At 44.3% G+C, this 11808-nt stretch overlaps 1 protein-coding gene across 1 annotated transcript in view; it reads right to left on the reverse strand.

The window, feature by feature from the left end:
- Positions 1-10106, reverse strand: part of LOC121290332 (growth hormone-regulated TBC protein 1-A-like) — a 57734-nt gene extending 47628 nt beyond the window's left edge. Inside the window, exons 1-3 of the mRNA XM_041210660.1 lie at positions 9996-10106; positions 9707-9855; positions 3158-3316 (exon numbers count right to left, since the gene is read on the reverse strand). Of these exons, the coding sequence (XP_041066594.1) occupies positions 3158-3316; positions 9707-9855; positions 9996-10039 (352 nt within the window). The 5' untranslated portion in view covers positions 10040-10106. The remainder of the gene's footprint in view (positions 1-3157; positions 3317-9706; positions 9856-9995) is intronic.
- Between the last annotated feature and the right edge of the window lie 1702 nt (positions 10107-11808).

Consider the following 11808-nt stretch of genomic DNA (forward strand, 5'->3'; position numbering starts at 1 on the left):
TACGGACAAAAGAGCTGAATTCCAGAGTGAGGTGTGAGTGACTGTCCTTGACATCAAGGCAACATTTCATCAAGTGTGGCATCAAGGAGCCTTAGCAAAACTCAAGTTAATGGGAATAGGAGGAAAACTCTCCATTGACTGAACTCATACCCAGTACAAAGGAAATCGGTTGTGGTTATTGGAGGGTAATCATCTCAGCATCATGTAAGTGTTTCACAGGGCAGTGCTCTAGGTCCAGGCATCTGCAGCTGCTTCATAAGGTCAGATGTAGAGATGTTTGCTGATGATTGCACAGTATTCAATTACATTCTCAACTCCTCTAATATTGAAGCAGTCCATGACTGCATGCAACAAGACCTGGACAATCTTCAGGCTTGGGCTAAGTGGCAAGTAACATTTGCATCACACAAGTCCAGGTAATGACTATCTTCAACAAGAGAGAATCTAAACATCTCCCCTTGACATTCAATGACATTACCACCACTATCCCCCACTATCAACATTCTGGGGGAGGTTACCATTGACTAGAAACTGAAATGGACCAGACACAAACATTTTGGCTACATGAACAGGTCAGAGCCAGTATATTCCACAGTGAGTAACTCACCTTCTGACTCCCCAAAGCCCGTCCATCATTCACAAAGCACAAGTCAGGGATGTGATGGAATGCTCTCCCCTTGCCTGGATGAGTGCAGCTCCAACTGCACTCAAGGAGCTGGACACCATTCAGGAAAAAGCAGCCCATTTGATTAACATCCCATCCATCATCTTAAACATTCACTTCTTCCACTACTGGTGTACAGTGTGTACTATCTACAAGGTTCCTTCGACAGCACCTTCCAAGCTGGCGACCTCTACCAACTAGAATAAGGACAGCAGACACATTGGAACACCACCACATGTAAGTTCCCCTCCAAGCCACATAACATCAGACTTAGAAATATGTTGCTGTTCCTTCACTGTTGCTAGGTCAAAATCCTGGAATTCCCTCTCTAACAGCACTGTAGATGTACCTACACCACATGGACTGCAGCGGTTCAAGAAGTCAGCTCAACGCCACCTTCCCAACTGTAGTAAATGTTGACTTTGCCTGCGATGCCCAAATCTCATAAACGAAAAGAAAACACATGCAAAGACATGAGTCGTTTCCCATGACGTTCCATTTTATAAGTTGAGACAACATGGTGCAGTGTGTACAGGTTTCCAGAAACATTTTGTGAATGTGCCTCACAAGAGGCTTACTAGAAAAATGTAACATAAAATGTTGCAGCATCACTGTATCTTAAGAAAAAATTGTAAAAATATTAAATCACAGAATAATATAGCACAGAAGGAGCCATTTGGCTCATTATTTCTCTGCCAGCTCTTTGAAAGAGCTATGAAGTATCCCCATAACCCTGAAAATTCAAATATTCTTCCAATTCCCTTTAGAAAGTTATTGAATCTGCTTCCACCACACTTTCTGGGAGTGTATTCCAGATCATAACATTCCACTGATTAAAACAAAATCCCAAAGAATTGCTTTTACAATGGTATTAGAGAAGTAAGTTGCACTCTCATAACAGCTTCAGCTATCCATTTCAGGAGAAGAAGCAAAATAGTTGAATTGGAAAGGATTTAAAAACCCAGAACTTCCCCACCATCTAGCAATAAACTCAGAAAAGGTCAAGAAATAACAAAATGTCTTTTGCCCAAAATGTGGACTTTTGGAATAAGAACTGAAAATGCTGGAAATACTCAGCAGGTCAGGCAGCATCCCATGGAGAGAAAAATTTTGGAAGTCAGGTGGAGGTTACAGCAATAATCTGCAAGAAACCACTTCTAAATGGCCTGGTAATCTTTTATCGAAGAATGATTACACCTTCTGACCTATACCTATATTGAATCAAACATTCTTCTCTGTAGATTCCTGCTGTAACTGCATGGCAAGGCTTTTGTGTTGTCAGCAATAAGATCTCAAATGGCATTTAAGTCAACTCTTCAGCCCATGACACCATCAAATTGATGGTACTTCCACAAAGATCTATTCTTTTATTATTTTATTCCAGGGTCTCTAGCACCCATCAGGCAATACCGGACACAGGCTCAGAATACGAACTACACATATATTTGAGTAGTGAAAGAGGACACGGGAACAAAGCAAACAAAAATGAGTGAATGGCTTCCTGTTTATGTTGTCTCCACATTGCTGTTTCTCACCAACTATTTTCTCCCCATCTTTTCTCCTTATAACTCTGCTTCTCTCTCTCGGTCTCTTCTTCTTCTCATTCTGGTACAAAGGTGGTGTATGACCTGACAATAAGTGGAGCCACCAATGACTGCAGGCAGCATATGGACTGAGGAGGACAAATGTGGTCCTAAGCAGCTCTCTTCCCATCCCTCACCCCTGCTCTTCACCCACTCACTACCCTTGCTTTTGCCTCTTTCTTCTACTGCTCAACCATTTCCTCCTTTATTTTGTTTCCCCATCACGCAATTGATCAACTATCTACATCCTTCTCCCAAGAGTGGCTGGGGAAAGGCTCCCTCCGCATCAACTTATTCCATTTCTAGCTCATTCTATTGACCCGTTCCTATCAGTTTCTCTCAAAGAGGATTTGTTTGCTTTCAGAATTCAATATTTTTTTAAAGAATAAAGAAAGTCAAATTAGTCTGCCCCGATTCACCAACTTCAGCCAGAAAGAAAAACAAAGACAAAATAAAAAAGGAAGAGGGGGATGAGAAAAAGGCACACAGAATCAGTAACATAAACACAGATGTCAACTAAGTTATATTCTCTAGCTCTGCTCGTGTACACCATAAGAGCTCAGTAATTCATGTGTATATACATTAGAAATATGACACTTGCACGCTTCCTACCTGCACCAATTGACTTCCTGCTATCAAACGTTTTCTGTCAACTTTTACCATTACAAATCAGTCTATATTTGCAATGGAAAGTTCCAAGTAAACTTATCATTCAGATTGCAGACTGGTTATCAGGTTCCCACCAGCCTCTCTGAAATGCATGGCCATTTTCCCCTCATTATCTAACATTTCAAACATCTAGAATAGGTGTATAGCCAAAATTAAATAAGTTGAGTGCTTCTCAATGCACTAACAAACAGCAATAAAGTAATGTTTTTGAGTTTTTATTGTGCAAATGGGGTTGTATTACCTGTTTTAACAGCATCGACCAGTCTTGGATCTTCCTCCATTTCCAGTAGTTTCTTATAGTAAGCTGGATTTTTCTCCATCTGTGCCTGAGCTCCACTAACAGTCATCCAAATAAGAGTACGATATTCATTTGGAATACCTTTTCTGATGTATCGTTTCACTGTTTTGGGAATAAAAGCAAGTAATTAAAAAACGAAATATAAATAATCCCAATATCTGGCAGATCACATTCATGAGTGGTCTAGAGAAAGCTTTCTTCATCCTGATTAGGGGTGTGTTTTATTTCTTTATCTTCAATTCTTAGTACTGAAATATAATTCCTCAACTTGGCCTTGGCATTGTTATCCATTTCAATTGATTTATCTTGAAAATATGTTTGTATCCAGACCAAATCCTGGTGGAATCAGGGAACTGCTTGTAGGCGTTACAGCAGATAGGTGCTGATTATCAAATCATTATTTACCAAGAGTGCTTCAGTTCCCTTGCCCTCAGCATCTTTATATGACTGGGCTCACAGAAACTCACCAGGCAAACTCCTCTGATGTGACCTTCAGTACTCACGCAGAAAGCAATTTGTTTACACAAAAGAGCTGCAAATATATCCCAAAATATTTCTGCATGGGGTAGCAGGCTCCCTCTTCTAATTATCAAATGGGTTTTCACTTAAAAAAAATATAACCCAGGTAAAATATCCAAGAAGTATATAAAAGTGATTATGCCTTCCTCACTAGAAAACACTCCTTAACCATCTTCACCTTCCCCAACTTCAAAAGCCCCTTAAGAGCCTTAATTCAGTCCATCAAACCTCACTATTCACTGTATGGGAGAAAATTGCAGTTAAGTTACTGGATAGAAAAGTAAATTAGCATCTCTCTATTACAGTGCACATGACAAACATCTTCATTCACTTACATCTTTATCTTTTGGATGAACAAGCCCTTCAGTTAGAAGGCAAGTATTCGCTGAATGTCTTTATTCACTGCCTGAAATACTCGATTATAACACAAGCTTTACTGTTGGTTGCACAGGCTTAACCTAGGAGATTGAAACCCATTAAAAAATGGTCCAATTGCATAATTTTAAATCTCAACTTCGACCATTTGTGAAAAAGAAAACAAATGCATTGTATTGCAGATGCTAAAAATCTGAAATATGAACAGAATATACTGGCACTACTCAGGCAGCATTTATAGAAAGAAAGAAAGAGAGAGAAATAGTTAACTTTTCAAGTTGATGATCTTTCATAAGAACTGGAAAAAGTCAGAGATGTAACAGGGTTTTAAGCAAATACAGAGGCAGGGAAAGGGAGGAAAGAACAAAAGGGCAAATCTATGATAGTGTGTAAGTCAGGAGAAAGTAAATGACAAAAGGGAATGGTAATGGGGCAAGTAAAGATGTGTTAATGTGAGGTTTAAATTGGAATAGCAGATCAACAACAGCTGCCGTCCAAGGTTATGATCTGAAATTGTTGAATTTCATGTTGAGTTCAGAAGGTGTAAAGTCTCTAAATTGAAGGAAAGGTGCTGTTCCTGGAGCTTGCGTTGAGCTTCACTGGAACAGTACAAGAAGTCAAAGATATAGAGGTGAGAATGAGAATGAGGCAGAGAATCTTGCTTTTGGCCCTAGCTTTGGATTCTCCCACGCTGGGTTAGACAGGGTAGATGTGGGCACATTCATAATTCTAAAGTCCTTTATCAAGTCACTTCGAAGACTTCTCTTTTCTAAAGAAACAGCAGCCCAATCAATGCTAACAGTTGTAATCTCCCAGTTCTAGCAATATCCTTGTACTTTTTTCTGCATCCCTCTCCTGTGCTTCTGCCTTTTTTCAGTAGGGAGACAAAAACCATACATAGTGCTCTTAAATGCAGCCTGACCAGGGTCCTATACAAGTTTACCATAACTTCACTTTGTAAGCTTTTTAATTGCTTTGCTTCAGCTGCTATCCACGCCTTTAGTCATAGATTAGGCATCTCCACTGCACAACTTGGAGAGTTAATGAGCTCATCCTCTTCATCACCTATCTCCACCCTGCCTCAGTAATCTCGTCCATAACTTTGTGATCTCGAGATTCTACTATTCCAATACTCTCCTGGCCAGGGTCCCAACTTGCATCCTCCATAAACTTGAGCTCATCCAAAACTCTCCCACCCTTCTTTGAGCTCCATCTTAAGTCCCATTCACCCAGTACCTCTATGCTTGCTGACCTACATTGGCTCCCAGTCCAACAAAGCCTTGATTTTAACATTCTCATCCTTGTTTTCAAATTCCTCCACGGCCTCGCCTCTTGCTATAAAATTCACCAGCCTTCCCACCTTCCAAGATCTCTGCATTCTTCCAGCTCTGTCTTTGTGCATCCCTGATTTTAATTACTCCAGCACCGGGGACTGTCTTCAGCTGCCTCAGCCCCAAGCTAAGGAATTCATGCTCTAAACCTCACCATCTCTATAGCTCTCTCTCCTCCTTTAAGATGCCCCTTGAAACTCACTTCTTTGGCCAAGCTTTTGGTTATCTGTCCTAATATTGCTTTACGTAGCTTGGTGTCAAATTCCGTTTGGTAACATGAAGTAGCTTGGGACATTTTACAATTTTAAAGGTCTATACAGGGAGGATGTTGCTGTTTGTTTTATAGAGGCAAAGCAGGAATGAAACTGAACTTAATACCTTAGAATACAAAACTATCACTGTAACATATAATTGATGCATTAATAAAGTAAAAAACCAAACTGTGGTCTTGGGAGTTACAAGCTCCCAGTGGAACGAGAGTGTAAGGTAGATACAGGATGAAACAGACTGGACTTCTAAAGACCCCAGATTCCCAAGGATGGGCAGTAACCAGATCCCAAAGAATGTGTTGTGTGACCATGCATCTGGTACTCATAATCATCGTCCACATTAGCCAAGTTAAGACGTACATCTACTTATTAGTTCTACCTTACGTAGATTTGTTTAACTCTTCATTTTTGGAATAATCATGTAATGGGTACATGTCAAACTGGTCTCATTTTATAAAAGGACATAATTGCGTTAGAAGCAGTTCAGGGAAAGTTCACTCAACTCATTCCTGAGATAAGGCTTATCTTAAGAAGAAAGGTTGAATGTGTTGTGCCTATACTCACTGGAGTTTTGAAAAAATGAGAGTTGATCATTTTGAAACATATAATACATAAGATCCTGAGGAGACTTTATATAGTAGATACTGGGAGGATGTTTCCACTTGTGGGGGAGACTAGAACTAGAGGACACGGTTTAAGAATAAGAGGTCACCCTTTTAAGATGGAGATGAGGATTTTTTTCCTCAGAGGGTGGATTCTGTGTGGAATTCTCTTCCCCAGAAAGCGGAGGCTGGGTCATTGAATTTATTCAAGGCTGAGTTAGACAGATTTTTGACGGACAAAGGAATCAAGAGTTACTGGGGGGCAGACAGGCAAGTAGAGTTGAAACCACAACCAGATCAGCAATGATCTTATCAAATTTCGAAGCAGACTCGAAGGGCGAGATGGCCTACTCCTGCTCCTAAGTCCTTTGTTCCTATGGTGACATATACCCAGGGCTTAAATGGTTTAAAAGGAATGATTTTGAACAGCTCGAGTGAGTGCACTCCAGGGAGCAGAGAGCATATTGTATAATAGAGGGCACAATGCAGTGGAGTTAGCTTCAGTTAAACATTCACTCCCTCCACCAGCACAGTGTCAGCTGCATGTATCATATACGAAGTACACTGCTTCTTCAACAGCACCTTCCAAACCCTGGTAGCCTTTACCAACTAGAAGGACATGGACAGCAGAAGCATGTGAACACCACCACCTGCAAGTTCCCCTCCAAGCCACTCACCATCCTGAATTGGAAATATATTGCCATTCCTTCACTGTCACTGGGCCAAAATCCTGGAACTCCCTTCCTAACAGCACTTTGGGTGTACCTACACCACATGGACCGCACTTCAGGGAAATAAACTTGTGGGGCCATGGAGTTAAAGCTGGGGAATGCGACTGACTGAATGCTCTACGAGGGTATGGCCTCCTTTTGTGCTGACTCTATGACTCAAACAAAATAACACTACCCATTTATTTCAACAATTCCAGCCAGGATGTTTATTATATACACTAGTTGGCAATCCTCGGAAGAGGTGTATGCTCCATAAATGTTACCTCCAGTGTGAATTGCAACACTAGTCTTTATCCACATTATCAAAGTCTAAACATATCCCAGTACAGCAACATTAAATCCTGTTTCACTAATTCCAGATGTAAATATACAAACGACAGTCCAGAGTAGCAAAACAGAAAATATGTTTAAAATGCCTCACAAACCCCGAGCAGTCAAATCTACAATGTACTTATAGTAGCAATGCAGAAACTAGCTGCTTGGGCACTCAGGTGCTGATGACCACTCAAATGTCTACACCAAGAAAGAGGCCATTCGGCCCAGTGTGTCCGTGCTGGTCACCAAAGATCTGACTACATTAACCCCATTTTCCAGCGCTTGGCCCTAGCCCTGGAGACTATGGCAATGCAAGTGAATATCTAAATACTTCTTAAATGTTTCAAATGTTTCTGACTCAACCACCCTTTCAGGCAGTGAGTTCCAGACTCCCACCATCCTCTGGATGAAAAAGAATTCTCCTCAACTCCCCTCTTAGCCTTCTACCTCTTACCTTAAATCTATGTCCCCTGGTTATTGACCCCTCTACTAATGGAAAAAGTACCTACCTATCCAACCTATCTATGCCCCTCAATCTTATACACCTCTATCAGGTCCCCTCTCAACCTTCGCTGCTCCAAGGAAAATAACCCCAGTCTATACAATCTTTCATAATAGCTCAGACCCTCCAGCCCAGGCAGCATCCTGGTAAATCTCTGCATCCTTTGCAGTGAAATCACATCCTTCCTATAATGTGGTGACCAGAACTGCACGCTGCACTCCAGTTGTGGCCTAACCAGCATTTTATACAGTTCCAGCAGTAATCTCCCTGCTCTTGTATTCTATGCCTCAGCTAATAAAGGCAAGTATCCCATTTACCTTCTTAACCACCTTATCTACCTGCCCTGCTACTTTCAGGGATCTATGGATGTGCACACCAAGGTCCCTCTGATCTTCAGTAATTTCCAGGGTCCTACCATTCATAGTGTAATCCCTTGCCTTGTTAGCCCTCCCCAAGTGCATTATCTCACACTTATCTAGGTGAATTCCACTTACCACTGCTCTGTCCACCTGACCAGTCCATTGATATCCTCCTGCAGTTTACAGCTATCCTCCTCACTATTTACCACCCTACCAATTTTCATGCCATCTGTGAACATCTTGAACATACCCCCTACATTTAAGTCCAAATCATTTCTGTACACCACAAACAGCAAGGGCCCCAGACTTCCAGTCACAGAAACAACTCTCTACCATCACCCTCTGCTTCCTGCCTCTCAGCCAATTTTGAAACCAACATGCCACTTTGCCTTGGATCCCATGGGCTCTTACTTTCTTGACCAGTCCGCCATGAAGGGGCCTTACCAAAAGCCTTGCTAAAATCCATGTAGACCACATCAAATGCATTACCCTCATCAACATCCCTGGTCACCTCCTCAAAAAATTCTATCAACTTTCTCAAACACAACCTTCCCTTAATAAATCCATGCTAACTATCCCTGATTAATCCGTGTCTCTCCATGTGCAGACATATTCTAGTAACTTCTCCACCACTGAGGTTAGACTGACTGGCCTGTAATTTCCTGGTCTATCCCCTCCTCCCTTTTTAATAATGGGACATTAGCAGTCCTCCAGTCCTCTGGCACCGCTCAAAACCATTTTCTTCACAGAATGCTCTAGTCAGGAGTGCAACAGAATTATCTCGAATCCAAATACTGTGGAAGGAGGGCAGTTCCCAGGACCTGGAGGGGGGATAAGAGGGGCAATGTGATAGGGGAATGGCAATTCCCAGTACTTGGGTGGGGGTGCAGGGGCCAGCTCCCAGAACTGGTGGGTGGGAGCAGAGGCTCAGGTGGACAGATTACAGGTTGGGGGCAGGGGAGCATAACCTAGTGCAGGGGGGAGGAGGGTGCAGTAAGAGCAGTTCCCAGCAAGTAGGCGATGGGAGTGCAGGGCAAATTTCCACTACCAGGGTGGGGGGGGGGGGGGGGGGCAAATTTCCACTACCAAGGGGAGGGGGGGGTAAAGTTCCACCACCTGTGGGAGGGGCGGTGGGGGGGAGGGGCAAAGTTCCACCACCTATGGGAGGGGGGGGGGCAAAGTTCCACCACCTATGGGGGGGGGGGGGGGGGGGGGGCAAAGTTCCACCACCTATGGGAGGGGGGGGCGGGGGGGGCAAAGTTCCACCACCTATGGGAGGGGGGGGCGGGGGGGGCAAAGTTCCACCACCTATGGGAGGGGGGGGGCAAAGTTCCACCAGCTGGCAAATCTCAGTACCTGGGGGTTGGATAAAAGGGGTCAGGAGGGCAGGTCACAGTACCCTGCAAGGGAGGGGGGAGGGAGACAAACCCCTAGACTCTGAATTTTCTTGCTCTATTCTCCATTAGCCGGTGCGCACGCTCTCACTCACTTTTCAGGCTCCGCTCCACCCGGCTGCTCTGCAGCAATTTGCGCCATTTGATGGCCCGGCGCCTCAGCACTGACCCATAATCCGACACCTGCTCCCGGGGCGACGCAGAGCCCGAGCCCGCCGGCTGCTGGAAACCGTACTGGTCCGTCCTGGGAAAAGAGAAGAGCGGCTTAGTCCTGGCCGGCCACCCAAACTCCGGTAACCAACCGCCCCGTCCCTCCGACACCCCTCCCTCGACGCCCGACTCTCAGAGCCACTCTCGGAGCAGCCCAAACCGGCCATCCGGTACCTGATCTCCCGCTCTTCATCGGAGCACAGTTCCACAGTCTCCATGAGTGAGTGAGCGGGCGGCCGCTCCACTCCCGCACTCCGGCCGCAGGTAGTCAGCGAGGCCGGGGGGTGGGCGGGGGGCTTACCATAACCCCGCCCCCCACACCTATCAATCAAACCCCGCCCCCACACCTGTTGATCAAACCCCGCCCCACACCTGTCGATCAAACCCCGCCCCCACACCTGTTAATTAACACACCCGTCAATCAAACCGCCCCCACAATTGTCAGTCAAACCCCACCGAAATGTCAATCAAACTCCGCCCCCATACAGCCATAAAGTCATACAGCTCATGAACAGGCCCTTTGGCCCATCATGCCCCTATTCATTCTAATTCCATTTTCCAGCACTTGGCCTGTAGTCTTGTATGCAATGGCATTTCAAATGTTCATCTAAATACTTAAGTGTTGTGAGGGTTTCTACCTCTATCAGCTTTTCAGGCAGGGAGTTCCAGATACCTCCACCTTCTGGGTGAAAAAATTTTTCCTCAAATCCCCTCTAAATTTTCCCTCTAAACCTTCTGCCCCTTACCTTAAACCTAAGCGCCATGGTTATTAACCCCTCCACTAAGGGGAAAAGCTTCTTCCTATCTACCCTATCTGTGCCCCTCATAATTTTGTATATCTCTATCAGGTCCCCCCTCAGCCTTCACTGCTCTAAGAAAAACAACCGCAGCCTATCCAGTCTCTCTTCATAGCTGAAACACTCCAGCCCAGGCAGCATCCTGGTAAATCTCCTCTGCAACCTCCCCAGTGCAATCACATCCTTCCTATAGTGTGGCGACCAGAACTGCACACAGTACTCCAGCTGTGGCCTAATTAGCATTTTATGCTGCTCCATCATAACCTCCCTGCTCTTTTATTCAATGCCTTGACTAATAAAAGCAAGTATCCCATATGCCTTCTTAACCACCTTATCTACCTGTCCTGCTGCCTTCAAGGATCTATGGATATGCACACCAACGTCCCCCTGACCCTCAGTACTTCGTAGGGTCCCACCATTCATCATGTACTCCCTTGTCTTGTTAGTCCTCCCAAAATGCATCACCTCATATTTTTCAGGATTAAATTCCATTTGGCACCGTTCTGCCCATCTGACCAGCCTGTCTTTGTAGTCCTGTAGTCTAAGGCTTACTTCCACACTATTTACCACACCACCAATTTTTGTGTCATCTGCAAACCTATTGGTCAGACCTCCTACATTCATGCCTAGGTCATTAATATACATTACAAACAACAAGGGACCTAGCACCAAACCCTGGTCACAGGCTTCCAGTCACAAAAACAACCTTTGACCATCACCCTCTGTCTCCTACCACTGAGCTAATTTTGGATCCATTTTGCCAAATTGCCCTGGATCCCGTGGGCTCTTACCTTCTTGACCAGTCCCCCATGTGAGACCTTGTCAAAAGCCTTACTGAAGTCCACGTCAACTGCACTACCCTCATCTACAATCACCTCCTCGAAAAGTTCAATCAAATTTGTTAGACACGATCCCCCCCTGACAAAGTCACACTGACTATCCTTGATTAATCCTTGCCTCTCCAAGTGGAGTTTAATTCTGTCCCTCAGAATTTTTCCTAAAAGTTTCCCCACCACTGATGTTAGACTCACTGGCCTATAGTTCCCTGGTTTATCCCTACCACCCTTCTTGAATAATGGTACCACATTAGCTGTCCTCCAGTCCTCTGGCACCTCTCTTATGGCCAGAGAGGATTTGAAAATTAATGTCAGGGTCCCTGTAATCTTCTCCCTTGTCTCCCACAGCAGCCT

Source organism: Carcharodon carcharias, chromosome 18 (genome assembly GCF_017639515.1).
Source record: "Carcharodon carcharias isolate sCarCar2 chromosome 18, sCarCar2.pri, whole genome shotgun sequence".
In the NCBI taxonomy this organism is placed as follows: domain Eukaryota; kingdom Metazoa; phylum Chordata; class Chondrichthyes; order Lamniformes; family Lamnidae; genus Carcharodon; species Carcharodon carcharias.